We start from the raw sequence: 16,097 nt of genomic DNA, 5'->3' as shown, positions 1-16,097 counted from the left end.
AAGCTGTCAAGTGGCAGTAGCCCTAGTGGAATGAGGCCTAATCCCAGCTGGAATCTCCTTGCCATGATGGGAATAACAGAAAGCAATGCAAAACCCAATCCACTTAGAAATAGTTTGTTTTGACACAGGCTTGCCCTGAGAACTCAAAGCAAAAGAAACAAATAACTGCTGAGACTGCCTGAACCCTTTAGTTCTGTCCAAATAATATATCGCAACTGCCTGTGTACATCTAAAGTGTGCAAAATCTTTTCCCCTTTATTTTGGGGATTTGCATAAAAAGTAGGCAAATGAATAGTTTGGTTTAAAGCCACACTAGAAACCACTTTAGGCATAAAGGAAGGATTAGTACATAAAGATACCCTATCCTTATGGAAACTTAAGAAAGGCTCAACCGCCATAAGGGCCTGCAACTCAGAAACCCTTCTTGCAGAGGTAATAGCCAACAAAAAAGCAGTCTTCCATGATAAAAACTTTAATTCAGTAGTAGCTGCAGGCTCAAAAGGTTGTAGAGTGAGTTTCTCCAACACAAAATTGAGATCCCAAGCAGGAGTAGGAGCTCTTCGTGGGAGTCTTATATTCTTTGCCCCTCTAAGAAATTGCTTGAACAAAGGATGAGAAAACAATGGTGGGTCACAATCATAGTGAGCCGAAATTGCTGCAGCATGAACCTTAATAGAAGAGAAGGACAAACCTTTGTCCAGTAACTCAGTAAGATATTGAAGAGCCACACTTAAATTAGGCTCAGAAACATCAAAATCCTTTGCTGCACTCCAAAATAAAAATCTCTTCCATTTATCTGCGTACACTTTCCTTGTACTAGGCTTTCTAGCTTCCAAAATAACATTCAAAACTTGCTGTGGAAGTGGAGGCCCACTATGGTTCAAAACAGAATATGCCAGGCTGTTAGGTGCAGAGAGTGAAGCTTGACATTGAGCAAATGACTGTCCTCCTGAGACAACAGGTGTGGAATCGAAGGCAAAGGCCATGGAGGCTTCCGTACCAGGCTTCTCAATAATGGGTACCAATGCTGTCGAGGCCAATCTGGAGCTATCAAAATCATCCTTGGCTTGTCTTGTCTGGCCTTTAGTAGTACCTTTGGGAGGAGAGGCAGAGGCGGAAAGGCATACACATGAAGATTGCTCCAATTGAAAGAAAGAGCATCCACTTTCCAAGGTGTGGGATGAAACCTTTTTGTGCAAAACTTTGGCAGCTGGTGGTTTAGTGGAGAAGCGAACAGATCTATGTCTGGAGTTCCCCATGACACTGTCAATTTCTGAAATACATGAGGATCCAATTTCCACTCGTGGGGATCCATAATTTGTCTGCTCAACACATCTGCTAAGGTGTTCTGTGCTCCCGGCAGAAACCTTGCCTGAAGATTTAGCTGTAAACTGAGAGCAGTCTCCCACAAAATCATTGCTTGCCTGCATAGAGGATAAGAATGTGTTCCGCCTTGCTTGTTGATGTACCACATGACAGTTGTGTTGTCTGTTAGAATCAACACCTGCCCTGGGAGAAGTAAATCCTTGAAAGCTATTAATGCAAACTGGACTGCTAACATCTCTTTCAAGTTGATATGTAGATGTTGTAGTCTGGCAGGCCACTTGTCTTGTATCCACTTTCCATTCAGATGAGCTCCCAAGCTTTGTCTGAGGCATCTGTCGTTAGAATCTGACTCGCCTCTGGCCGGGTTACAGAGAGTCCCTTGTTTAGGTGACATTCCTGAGCCCACCACAACAATTCCTTTTGAATGCAAGGTATTATTTGAATGACAGTGTCCAAATCCTGGCAGTGCTGTGTCCATACATTTTTGAGATACCATTGTAGCTTCCTCATATGCAGTTTGGCATTGGGAAGCACCAGAATACAAGATGCCATGAACCCCAAGGCTTGAAGGACTGTCCTTGCAGTCAGCCTGGACTGATGAGACAACTGATGAAAGTAAAGGGAAAGATTCTTTTGTTTGTCCGGGGTCAAAAAGGCCATCTGGGATGCTGTATTCAGTCTCACACCCAGAAAGCACATGTCCTGAGAGGGTACTAGACTGGACTTTATTTCGTTCACAGAATACCCCAGGCATCTTAGCACTGCTATCACATAATCCAAATGATGAAGAAGCTCGTCCCTTCCTTGAGCCAGAATCAGGCAATCGTCCAAATAAGGATAGATCTGTATTCCTTTTAACCTGAGGAAAGCTATCACTGGAGCCAGAACTTTCGTGAACACTCTGGGCAGTAGATAAGCCAAAGGGCAATGCAGAGAACTGATAATGAGAAGTCCCAGCTCGAAAACGCAGATACTTCCTGCAACTCAGTCTGATAGGAACATGAAGATAAGCCTCCTTGAGATCCAAAGTTACCATCCAATGATCTTTGCCCAGCAGAGGTAAAAGCTGCTGTAACATCAACATTTTGAACTTGGGAATGTCCAGATAAGTGTTGAGGATAGATAAGTCCAAAATTGGTCTCCACGTGTTCCCCTTCTTTGGTACTAGGAACAGGCGAGAATAAAATCCTAGGCCCACTTCTGGCATAGGAACCGGCTGAATGGCCCCTATTTGGAGTAACAGAGAAATTTGCTTGTGAGCCTCTATTCTTTGTTGAGGAGGAACGTCTGGCATGCCTTTGAAAGGAGTCAAGGTATGGAAATAAAACCTGTAACCGTGGTGTATGATATCCAATACCCATCTGTCTTGGGTAATTAAACTCCAATTTTCTTTGAAAAGTGCCAACCTTCCTCCCAAAGGTGCTGCCAGCCGAGAAGGCTCTGGCAGCTGAAAAGGTAGGTCATTGGGTCTGTTTACGAAAGGACTGACCCCTGCCCTCACCGGAAGACTGTGCAGGAGAACTCCCTGTTCTAGGCCTGAAAGAGCCCTGAGCTCTGCCCCTACCACGTCTAGATCTACCCCTAGACTGGGAATCATAAGAAGGATACGTCCACCCCTTAGTAGGCCAATTTCTACTAAACTTTGGAGGCTGAACCTGCAAAAATCTTTAACAGTCTGCATAGACTTAGCCTTGTCTTCCATTTTCTTTAAAACTGTCTCAACAGGAGAACCAAACAACACATCAGATTGTAAAGGAGCATCTAAAATCCTTGTTTTAACATGGTCAGATAAATTCTTATCCCTCAGCCAGGCGTGCCTGCGAAGAACTGACCCAGTGGCAGCCACCCTAGACGAGGCCTGTACAGCATCAAAACCACATTGCAAAGAATGCTTACCCACCTGTTCAGAAACATGTACTAAATCTTGTAACTCTTTACAATCAATACCTTCCGCCAGAGCATCAACCTTAGACTTCAATTGTGAAAGGAGATAGTTTTGGTATTTCAACATGTGGAACTGGCAATTCAAAGCCCTCATAGCTAGAGTGGAAGAAGTATAAACTTTCTTTCCCCATCTATCCAAAGCCCTGGCCTCTTTATCTGTAGGAACCGGATTCTTGACAACAGAAGCCTTAACACCTTTAGGCCCCTGACTAACAGTTTCTGGGTCTGCCCTAGGACTCTTAAAAGATACTTATGAGCTTCAGGCACCCTGTAATACCTATCCGGTTTAACAGGAGCAGGAGGCAAAGAATCAGGATTAAGAGAAGCCTCTGTAAAACATCTTCCACCACATCCAAAACAGGAGGTATAGCCAAAGGCCTATGCTGGGGTAAAACAAAATTCCCTAAGCCTTTTCCTGGAATCAGAGAAGTCCTGACCTTCCCACTTAAAATGCTCCCTCATGGAATGAAGAGTTTCTGAAAAGAAAAATCCTCAGGAGGAGAAGCAGAAGGAGTAGAATCATCCACATCAGAATCAGAATAAGGAGAATACTCCTGCAAGTCTTCAGCCGAAGACTCTGAAACATCCGAAGCCTGCTCAAAACTCCCTAGCTCAGGCTCCACCCTAGGTCTCTTATCAGGAGGGGCAAAGAACCCTAATCAAAGTAATCAAATCTTCTGCCATTTTAAGCATATGCTTCTTGGGCACAGTTCCTGAAGAACTAGGGGTGACACCAACTGAAGCTAAACCTGGCCTGCCTCTGGGAGAAGCCTTGGAAACAGAAGGAGAGGGCCTAACCACCCTAGGAAGGGAGGGAGTATAGTAACCTGAGAAGCCCCTTCAGCCTGACCTGCCTCCTGAGAGGCCACATCCTGCAATAACAAAGTCTCCCTGGGATCCCAAAGAAACCTCTGGTGGAACCACCGCTCCACCGACACCTCTAAAGAACCGGCGTCGACGGACGGTTCTTCTAGCCTAGGCTTAACTGCTTTGTCCTTGCGCTTCGAAGAAGCGGGCCGGAGCATCCGGCGGCATTTTATAATTGCACCGCTTCCGAAGACTAACCTGGCACAATCTAACCTTCTCTTTATAGTGCTTATTGAATCTAGCACAAGAGCGACACCCAACAACGTCGTGCTCAGGCCCTAAACAAGGAATACACAAAGTATGATAGTCTCTATGCGGTATCTGTTTCCCACAAGAAATACAATTATTCACTTTTTCTGACATCCGGTAAACCACTGAGGCAAGAAAAAACTAAAATATTCCCCAACGGGGTACTTAGCCAACTTTGACTCGGTCTGAAACTCCGAAATCGAAAAATTTCAGAACGCCAACCGGCACTTGCAATGCTGCTTCTGCATCGGACCATGCGGCAAAAAAGACTGAGGATATGACGTCGGTCATGCGCATTTGTACCCTGACGTCCTGATGTCAGTCAAATGCGCCTTGACCGACGTCAGCCTTATACTTTGATATTCGGGCCGACCGAGGACAGCGGACTACCCAAGTGTAAGGACTGCAGCAATGTGAGATGAAGAACATCCAAGAAACCAGTAGGTTATTCCATGGTAAAGGTGAACATATGCCAAATTCCTGGGGAAGCATGGTAGCAGAAATCAGTAAACAGGTAAGAAATAATAAAAAAAAATTTCCACAACACACACAACGAAAAGCATTTTAAATACTAACCCTAGTCCCAAAACTAAAACAGAGCTTTCACCAATTAAAAATAATGTTAACTTGGCTTCAACAACTTTTTCTCACAAAACTAAAAAGTAACTTCTCTGAATAAAAGTTAGTAAAAGTCAAGTGACAATCTACAACACTTTATCCCAACTTAAAATTATAAATTTTACAGAAAAAAATCGATTTCATAAATGTAAAAAGCAGAAGTTTTCTTCCCTCGAGGGAACTAGCTAGCCAAATGTCAATCCTCGAAAGCCCCCCCCAAGATGAACAAGCTTCAGTGGTAAGAAAACTCTGAAGGGATTGACACACCAACCACTCTTTCCTTTGCACAGCTTAAGCTGAATAATGCTTTGGGTGCATGAAAGCTGCTACTGAAGTTGGAAAGTGGCCGGCTGTTATATCTTTAGCTGTACATAACCCATATATAGCTAAAAATTCACGAAAAGGTGATGCACCGGACACCAAGAGGTAAAAATCCACTTACTTTACTGACGTTTAGCTGGATCACCTTATTTTCATCCTCTACAGAAGGGGTCCATCAAATGAAAATACAGTTCAAAACTCAAGCTTTAAATACCCAAAACCCCTCACAGTAAATTAGATAATGGCTCAGTTATACAATTCAATTACTCTGCAATCCTAAATCTTCCATTATAATACAATTAAACAAGGGTAAATATCAAAATAAATATTCAATCCACCTTAACCTATTTAAAATCAATTTAAAATGTATTAAAATACCTCATTTGTTTATGTAAATACATTTCAAATTATAAACAAATAAAACTTTATTCAATAAATACAATAAAATATTATATAGAAACAATTAAAACTAGACACCAGTGCCATCTAGTGGTATATGTTTGCAAATACAGTTTCCCAAATGCATTCCTAACAAAGAAATATATAAACTACACACATTTTATACAATAAAATAATCTGAAAATTTTGAAAGATATAATGACAAAGTTCACTGAAATTAGTGTTCATCCAGGGATTTTTTTTAAGAGTCAAGTAACCCTTAATTTTAAAACATATATAGCTAAAGCTACTACAGCAGTGACGAATATGATGTACATCTGATTGTATCATGCGCTACAAAATTGAATTGTGACTGTAAAGGGTCAATACACCCATTTACCCACCTAGTAATCACAAAGTAAGTAACTAAATAAATATCTATCAAGTGACAGCTATGTACAGTATAACTTGTCTGTAAACAATGTATTGTGGAAAATATTAAGATATTAAAATGACAATAAAGTAAATAAATACAGAGAAATAACTGCCTATTTAAGAAATGAAGTATGCAGTAATTGTAAGCCCCACCCTGCACCCCCCATCCAGCCCCCAGAATTATATACACAAAAACACACGCATATATGTATGTGCATAGATACATATATATACATATATGCATATACATATATACATGTGTGTGTGTGTGTGTGTGTGCATGTATGTATAAAACTCACATATATAAATATGGGTTTGGCAAACTGGCTTTGATTTTTTTTTTTGTGTTCACTGAAATTATCTTCAATTGACTGACATGCTCCAATGGATAAGAATTAGTAGGAGGGAGCAACTAACACAGAGATGGGCGAAACATGCACCTTAATACTGGAGTAAGAAAGGCCCTGGGGAAACAATCCCAAAAGGTATTCCAACTCTCTGCATTAGGAGGACCAATGTCTTTGAACTTGCACCCAAAAAGAAAATATTTTCTATATGAGTAAGTATGATTGTCTGGTATTTGATTTCCTTACCTCTTCCAGGATATACAGCACTGTCTGTACAGTAGTTTGTATTACCTGGGGTTAAAAGCCAATCCCTTCATGCTGTTAGTGTGAGTGTGGGTAGGTAAGGATGGATGACGGACCTAATCACCCAGCTAAAGGGGTCTGTCACTTGTGGAAGAATGTAATACCTCCTTTCACTTGGAGTCAAGAGGTGGAAAAACCAAGGTTTCCTTCGCCAGAAAGAGCTCTGAACAATATGCTTGGACTTTCTGACCTCACTTTTATCAGTACCCTGAGGGTCAAGGATAAGGGAGGAAAGCCATAAAGAAAGAGGTCTGTCCAATTGAAAGAGTAAGCGCCCACCCTCCATGTCCCTGTCTATTGGATTCCGAAGCATAATCTTTCTAGTCTGTTCATATGAGAGTTGAAAAGGTCTATACTAGGTGAACCCACTGATGTGCGAGGTCTAAGAAAATTCCTTTTCAGGATCCATTCACTGGGTTACCTTGGTTAGAGAGTCTGTTAGGGTGTTGTTCTGATCCAGGATATATAATGCTATGAGTGTTAGTTGCAATTCCTGTAATTTTCATTGACAGACTGTACAGGGGGTAGTAATGGGTTCTACTCTTGCTTGTTTATGCATCACATAACTGTGGTGTAGCTTGTCCAAATTTGTAGTGTTCCTGGGCTTAGGCTTTACTAAAGTGATCTGATAGACAGAAAGACTGTCAGCATCTCTTTCTGGTTTATGTGCAGCTTTCCTGAAGGACCTACGTGTGCTGCCCAGGCAATATCTCAACTATCTGTGGTCATGGTCTTGTGTGCTTTTGCACACAGAAGTTTGCCCTGAATTCTGCAAAACCTGGTGCATTTCGACCACAGCAGTTCACTTTTCAAGCAGAGTTGAAAAGTCAACATGGTTTCCAGAGACTGAGAATGCTGTGCCAAAGTGTTTTTTTTTTTTAGGAACCACAGGAGTTTTCTTTTGAGCAGTTCTGATAGGGGTACCATTAAAATGCAGGATGCCATGTACCCCAAAGCCCTTAGGTATTCTCTTGTAGAGATGATCTGCTTAAGTTTGACAGATCTAATATTGGTCTCCAGGTGCCTTCCTTTAATGGAATGAGACAGATTTCTGAGTAAAACCCTATGCCCTCTTCCCCTGCAGGAACTGCTTGAATAGACTCTTGATGTAAAAGATCTAGAAAGATAGGAAAGAGAAGAGCCTAATGTCCTTCTGGGGGTTTTGCCCAAGCCTAGACACGGTGGCCTTTCCCTGAACTGAATGGAATGCACCTTTTCTATGATGCATAAGACCCACTGGTCTCCAGTAATGAATTTCCATTGTTGCAGAAAAGAGGACAGTCTCTCCGCTAGAGGAGGGCATGGGATTGGGGATGAGGGGCTGTGCATAGTTACAACTGTTCTCGGGGGGGGGGGGGATAGGATCCTTGGAACCCCCAGGTCTAGGGTGCCACCTCCTAGACTGTGAGTCTCTTTGTTGAGGGAGATCTCCCCTTGTCTTGCCTACAGGTAAAAGGCCAAGGTTTAGAAGGTAATTTCTACTGTATCTAGGAGTGGGAGATGGACAGAATTCTTTCAAAGTTTTAATTGTTTTTTCCCTTTTTGTCCAAATTTCTCAAATACTTTTTCAGCAGGAGGGCCAAAAAGGAACTCCTTATCCAGTAGGTTTCTATGAGTTTAGCTTTTACCTGGTCAGATAGTGTCTGAATCCTCAGACAAGCATGTCTATGAATGACAGAACCTGCAGCAGCTGCTCTACAAGATACACCTAGTGCATTGTAACCTCATTTTAGTGCGTGTCTGGGGGACCTGCAGTGCTGATCTAGCCATTTCCTGCATGTCGTACTATCAGGTCCTGTCTTTAATGCCCTGTGATTTAGAAATTATTTGTTCTGCTAGAAATTCTAAATATTTCAACATGTGAAAATGACAATTAAGGGCCCTCACAGAAATTGACAGTTAAGGGCCTCATAAAGAAGGTAACAGAAGTATATGCCTTCTGTCCAAATATATCCAACAGTCTTCTTTCTCTGTCATTTGGTAAAGGATGTCTAGCTGCACCCTTGGGGGATCCTTGGAGGATTCAGTATATATGGCTGAAGGACCAGCTTGTGGATTTTTGCAGAAATGCTTCTGAGCATCTAGCACTCTACAGAAATGATCTGGTTTCCTTTTGACAGACAGAGATCAAAGACAATCTAGCACTACATACAATGGAGAAATATACAGTTAGCTGAGGAATGGTAGAAGTTGGAGCTCTCTACAATGGATTTGGGCCTGACAGAATTCCTTGCTGTCCCAATTAGAGACCTTCTTCAACTTATGCAAAGTATCTCTGAAGGATAAATTCTTGGGGGAGAATCATGAATTCCTGTGCTATCTTCAGAAGGTCCTGTACTTTGACCTGGGCTGTAGCAGCTGAGGACTGGGTAGTTGGTTCAGGGAAGCTGACTGGTCTCTTTGGAGTCCATTTAGAAAGAAAAGACTTGGGATGTGATCAGTCAACCGGGACTTTGGTCCATGTTCCTGAAGTTTGAGCATATCTGACAGCTGAAGAAGCATCTCCCTAGGTAACCAACGCTCGAGTGTCAGAAGCCGAAGCCTGAGGAGCAGCTTCGGATCCAACCAACAAAGGCACTGAAGTAGTCATATTCAACTTGACATGCTGCCACGGCTGCCTCCTAAAGGGTCATGCAGAGGGATCGGGCCTAGAAGTCGTCTGGGTCAGAGGGCAGCAAAGGCTCCTCACCTGAGTCACTGGGCAACTTCAAGACTCCGAAGGTTCACTGGTATCCACGGATTCCTTTTTCTTTTACTTTTTTTCCTTGCATTTCCTGGGAAAGATAGTGACTGAAGCAAAGGAAAGAGAGGGCGTGGAGGGAAGTGAGATTGAGGAGTCCATGTGGGCTGTGAGAACTTCCACCCTACACTTAACTGTCTTGGCACGAAATCTAATACAGTCCTGACATCTAGACAAGTCATACCACAGACCCAGGCAAAACAGAGATAAGGAATGAAAATCTTTATAAGGCATTTATTTCTCACACTTTAAGCAATTATTGACCTCCCTAAAGGTTACGCAAAAGAGACAATTCCCCAACAGGCTACTTATCTGAAAGCAGGAGGAAATAACTTGAGAAATTCAGCAAACTGGGAGACTGTGAGCATTTGATAACAGAGTAGCGCAATCCAATGCACTACTCTGATAACAGAGTAGTGCACTGGATTGCATGGCTATAAAGCACTGAACATTGCACCAGATGCTGCTGTTATACCCTAATATCCAAACGTTGGTCTTTGGATGTCCACTGGCTAGGAATGATACAAAGATTCTGGAAAATGGGCTGGTTATAGACTTCTGCATGGAAGGAAGACCCAAGAAGCAGTACTGCAAACATGGACTATGAAGAACATCTAGTTATGCAAGTGGCAGATCAATTAAAGAATTTAAAATACACCAATGTGTAGTTCACAGCAGAGTTATGTGCTTAAACCATCTCCAAGGAAAGGTTTTATGGGAGAAATAACAATAACTCACGATTTAGTCTTACTTTCTGTGCACTTAAATATTTCTTAGGTGAAAAAAACGTCTTGAAAGACAGTAAATGTGGTCATTACCATTCTCGGGGTCTCAGAAAAACAGGGGACTGGTGAAAAACAAGGCTTCAATATCCTTGTTAGTTTCAAACAGAAGACCCTCAATATCATCAGGAATGACAAAGGACTTTAAAAAAACATGGGGGAAAACTTCTTAATTCAATCCAAAAATCTTGTGACTCAAGGGGACAGATGCTGGAAATGAAAAGGAAGCAGCATGGTCAGCAGGAAATGACACAGTCCCAGCAAGCAAAAAGATGCATGTATTACAAGCAGTGTGTGAGCAGATGCAGCAAGTGCAGGAGTTTTTAAAAGCTAATGGTCATTATGTGGGGCACTCTCCTGTTCCCTCTTGAGCTGTCTTCAGCCACAAATGATGAACAGCGTTTGGGAGACCGGCAGCAGAAATGTTTGCAGCAAGACTCCAAATGTGGGTCTGCCAGGGTCAAGAGGGATGCTATCAATCTGCAACACTGAGTGACTCAATGTCAGGAGAAGACACCAACCCCAAAACATGAGTTTAACACAGTAGCATATACTAGTAATCCAAGATCCTTGCCTTTTCAAGTGAAATGAACCCTAGAGAGGCACCATACATATAAGGACAGGTGATGGTAGGCACCTATCTCTCACACATAAGAGAAGAACCGGGTAAGCACATCCATAAGTTATCAGTCACTAGAAGAACATCTTGCTAAAAGACAAGGATCAAAGAAAAAAATTATTATCCACTAAAGGTGTGGTGGGCCTAGATGAGAAGCCATGTCTGAAAACCTTAAATCTCATCTTTATCTTCTTCCTTCCGCTCAGTCTAGGGTCTTAAGGGGCCTCAGCACCCTCCTTTTGCTGGGTTGATTCAATGGTTATCAGTCTTGGTTATGGAAGTTCTCTTGGTACCAGTCTGGCTGCAGGGCTGATATCTTTCTGCTGTTTCCAGACATAACCAGCACTACTTGTGGTTTTGATTCATGATCTTGCCACCACCAAAATACATACAGAGTCTATGCTTCTCAGATGCTTGCCATGGAAATTTTTCAACAATGAACACGAGCAGATCCAAACAGCATTAAGAACAGGAAAGAAATAAGAATCAATACAGAAGACATGTTCTGTAACCTAGGTGCAGAGATGGTGGCCTCAGACAAATGTTGTGCCCAAAGTAGTTTTAACTTTACTATTTATAATGAGCTGCACAACAGGCAACAGGAAGAATGTGAACAAGTGCTTGCTTACTTTGGGGGCACCTTGGAGTAAGTTTTAGTAGCCACTGTAATGAAGTTAAATGAAGTTCTCAACCAAAGCTCTTGATTTCAAGACAGTATATCTATGCAAATAAACATGATCAAACAGTAATATACTGCAGTGCTCACTCAAGTATACACAAAACTCAGTCTATGTAGAGCTACAATTTTATGTACAGGTTTATAGGTATGCAAAGACCTGCTAACATTCCTTTAAAATAGAGGACTGTCTGTAATATTTTCAAGATGAATGGCTCAGTAATGCTACAGGTGTGAACAGCATGAACTTTTAATAAATTCATAAACTTTAACACAAAGGGAAGAAAAAATTATAGATCATACCACCCAGTCATACACTGGTACTACTTACTGATCAGCTTCTTTTTTAAGCCAATAGAAACATACTTGTAGAGCAATGCAGGAAAGACGCATTTGGTTTGGAATCCAGAGTCTACTACTCAGGAGGAGGACAAGCTAGAAATGGTGTGGAATTGTAGCTAGAGACATGCTTTCAGAAGGCAGTGAGGGGTGTCATCAGAATTAGTGACAGACTCACAGCAATCAGACTCCAGTGTAATGATAGGTCAGTATTCATAATCTCAGCCTATTCCCCACAGCATGGTTATGATTGTGAGGAAAAGACTGCATTCATACAGCAGTTGCAGGACCTACTAGATAGAACAGGACAACAGGAATTGGTGTTGATAATGGGTGACTTGAATGCACATAATTGGGACAGACAGAACAGGATAGGAGGACTGCCTGGGTCCACATGGGTGGGGCAACAAGAATAAAGGAGGAAAGGCCATTCCTGGCAAATGGCTTGATAGTAGCCAACAGATGGTTCAGAAAGGGAGAGTCACAAGATCACACACAAGAGTGGCCAACATGCAACTCAGGTGGACTTCTTCCTAGTAAAGAAATACCAATGGCATAGAATCAGTGATTGCAAAGTCATCCCCAGTGAAAACAGCTGGCCCACAGCATAACCCACTGGTTGCCACAGTCAGATGCAAACAATGGTCTGAGAAGGTTCTAAAGTCAATAGAGAGGAGGCTCAAGACCTGGAAGTTGACTGGAGGGGAAAGTACAACAGTTCAACAAATTACTCAGAAGAGAGGGCAATAGGTGGAGTTGAAGAAGAAGAATAGCAGCACCTCAAAACAGCAAGTAGTAGGACTACAGAACAGATAAGTGGCTGAACTAGGTATGGCATTAGGGTACGTAAGGAAAGCTGGTGGTGAAATACAGAAGTCCTGGAAGTCGTCAAAAAAAAGAGAGTGCCAGAAAAAGTGGGAAATAGAAAAGATGGACAAGGCTAGAAGGGAATACTGGTTGGCTAGTAAACAACAGGGCATCAGAGGGATGCTACCAGCTTCTGGAAAGTGACTTAGTAGGTGGCACAAAGAAATTATATCTGTTTGCAAGACAAAGAAAGATAAAGAAGATACACAGACACCCTTCACAAGGGATGTCAGCAACAACCTGCTCACTAGTCCACAGGGCATCAAAGGCAGATGAAAGGAGTTCTTCCAGCAGCTTTTGAAAGAAGAAAACCCCACGGAAGCTATACTGCCCCAGACACAGCCCACAATGAGAAAATAGGAGGAGCACCCCCCCCCCCCCTCCTAGAAGTAAGAACAGGACTTTAGAAAATGAAGTCAGGTAAAGCATCAGGCTCAGATGATGTTACAGCATATATGATAAAGATGATGGATGAGACAAGGGAGAAATGGCTCCTGAGCGTACTCATAGCAGTATGGAGGGAAAGATGTATCCCAAATGACTGGAGAATAAGCGTACTCATGCCAGTGTACAAGAACAAAGGGGACATCTACAACTGTGTGCCGTACAGAGGTATCAAACTCCTGTCACACTGCATAAAAGTTTTGGACAGGGTGATTGATAAATGGATATGCAGAGTAGCAGAAAGTAAGATGGGAGATAAGCAGTTTGGATTCAGATCAAGATGCAACACAACTGACCCAATGTTTAGACAGATAGTTGAGAAGAAGCTAGAGATGAAGAGACAGTCTAACTGGGCATTCCTATACTTGGAGGAAGCATATGACAAGGTCCCGAGAAAGCAGATTTGGGCAGTGCTGCTGTCGTTCGAAGTCTCAGAAACATTGGTAGAATTAGTGCAGGCTATGTACAAGGACCCAACGATTCAAGCATGAACAGTGTTTGGTCCCAGGGGGAGGGGAAGGGTGCACCAGGTTTCACCTCTGAGCCCACTGTTCATACTGGTGATGGACTACATTAGCAAACAGGTCAGAGGTGACAGATCAACAAAGTTGCTATATGCAGATGATGTGCATTACAGGCAGTCTTTGAGCAAAAACTTCAGCAAAGGATAGGGGAATGAAATGCAAAACTGACAGTATATGGATTAAAACTAAGTACAGATAAGACAGCTGTAACAGCAGCAAATTGTGGAAATCAGAAGAATCTGACAATTGAGGTAGAAGGGAAGAGAGTGGAACAGGTTAACAGCTTCAAGTATCTGGGCGGGGTGATTGATGAGAAGAGAAGTCTGAATGAAGAGGTCAAAGCAAGAATCCAATGGGCTGCAGCCAACTGGCATAGAGAGTGTCAGGTGTAGTGTATGACAGAAGATTGCCAAAGAAGCTGAAAAGTAAGGTGTACAAAACAGTGACGTGACCAATACTACTGTATGATACAGAAACCTGGGCAGTAAAGGGAGAGCAGATGAGAAAACTAGAGGTAATGGAAATGAAGTGCCTGAGAAGGATGGTAGAATGCACACTGTGGGACAGACAAAGAAATGAGGACATAAGAGCGAGAAGCCACAGTAGCTCCAACTGCAGAAAAGATCTAGGAGAACATATTGCGGTGGTTCAGGCACATGTGCAGAAAAGCAGAAGACAATATGGTGAAGATGATTTAGGACAGACAGGAAGAAGGTAAGAGAAATTTGAAGTGTTCAGCAAAGAGGTGAATGGATTGTGTGAGAGAAGATCTGCGACAGTCAGGCATGAGTGTCGAAGAAGGCAGGAGTGTAGCACTGAATTCAGAGAGATGGCAACAGTTAACATGACACCCCGACCCCATGTAGAAAAATAAGAAAAAGGGGGCTGAAGATGAAGATTAGTATCATAACTGTAGTGCAGAGCACCAGAACATTCCTAAAGGGAACCAAAGAATGAAGAATAACAGACTTCAAATGTTTGCCACTTGTGTCCCACAGGCAGAAAATAGTACCACTTCAATTGTGATTGTGTGTGTAACAATGATTGTACAAACTGAAAGAGACATGCATGTGCTGAAAAGAAAATATTTAAGCACATGAAAAGTTACCTCAAGAAGGTCCTTGCAGCGCTGTACAAAGGCATCCACCTGTGCAAATATACTGGTCTGATCTAAGACCCAGCCTTTCTTAGAGAATCTGCAATTTCAAAGCAGTTATTAAAAACATCAGTAAAAAGGAATCTTACAAAAAGAATGCTTATGCATTGAGATAAAATATACACAGTATAAATAAAGCATTTCATTATTTAGACCTTGGTAAACAGGCAGATAGCTGGTATGGTGGTCCAGTGTTACTGCCTCATAGTTACTGGTTCTCCAGTCCAGTTCTCTGCTAGGGTGTCTCCTATGCAGAGTCTGCATCTCCATGCTGTGCATGTGTGTCTTTTGCAGTTTGTTTCATTTTCCTCCTACATGCCAAAGGCAATGCTGTAAATGAACTGAAGAATCTTCAAACTATCCACAGATGTACATATGTGTGTATCCTGTAACAGAATGGTGTCGTACCCAAGATTAGTTTCTCCGCTTTTCACTGACTGATTACAGGAGCAGGTTCCAGCTCCCCTGTAACACTAAAAATGATTAAGTAGGTAACTGGGGAATACAAATGTGAATGAATAAATTGGTTATTTACATAGATCCTGGTCAAGTTATTTATTTAGGTATTGGTAAACAAGTATGTACATTAGTCAATAAAATTGTTTACAGACAAAGCACAAAAAAAGAAGTTATGTACTCACCATAACGTTCCATGTTTTTTGTCCTTGATCTTGCCTTCCTTCTTGTTGGCTGGGTTCGGAGTTGATCCTCGGCTCCGACTCGGCCATATTCTAAAGCTCGAGAGCTTCCACTGGCTCGAGGCTAGACCCTGTCCTATCATGCCTAGCGGTAGTTACCCAGATCTTGTTTGTGATAACCCATAACAATAGACTACAATATGCAGATATAGAAACTATAGGCATATATAAATATATGCAATGAAACAGAGTAATACACTCAATGGAGTAAATGCCTCACACCAGCAATATAAAATAAATAAAAAGCAAGTAAAAATACTTTGGTGGAGGCAACCATGCATCAATTGTAAAAAGTCAATGACGAACGATACTGCTGTCGTTAAAACCAATTTAATAATTTGCACAGGTGAGCGCTTTCACAATCGCTTCATCAGACCAAAAAAAAAAAAAAAAAATGATGAAGTGATTGTGAAAGCGCTCACCTGTGCACACTATTAAATTGGTTTTAACGACAGCAGTATTGT

The 16,097-nt window shown here is 42.1% G+C and overlaps 1 protein-coding gene across 1 annotated transcript in view; it reads right to left on the bottom strand.

Moving 5' to 3' along the window:
• DNAH2 (dynein axonemal heavy chain 2) overlaps positions 1–16,097 on the bottom strand; it is a 6,636,854-nt gene that overhangs the window by 6,022,926 nt on the left and 597,831 nt on the right. Inside the window, exon 10 of the mRNA XM_044077324.1 lies at positions 14,888–14,975. Coding sequence (XP_043933259.1) covers positions 14,888–14,975 — 88 coding nt within the window. The remainder of the gene's footprint in view (positions 1–14,887; positions 14,976–16,097) is intronic.

The sequence above is a fragment of the Protopterus annectens genome, chromosome 7.part0, assembly GCF_019279795.1.
Source record: "Protopterus annectens isolate FY-2018-M chromosome 7.part0, PAN1.0, whole genome shotgun sequence".
Lineage (NCBI taxonomy): Eukaryota > Metazoa > Chordata > Ceratodontiformes > Protopteridae > Protopterus > Protopterus annectens.
This window is presented reverse-complemented; position numbering and strand designations above follow the sequence as displayed.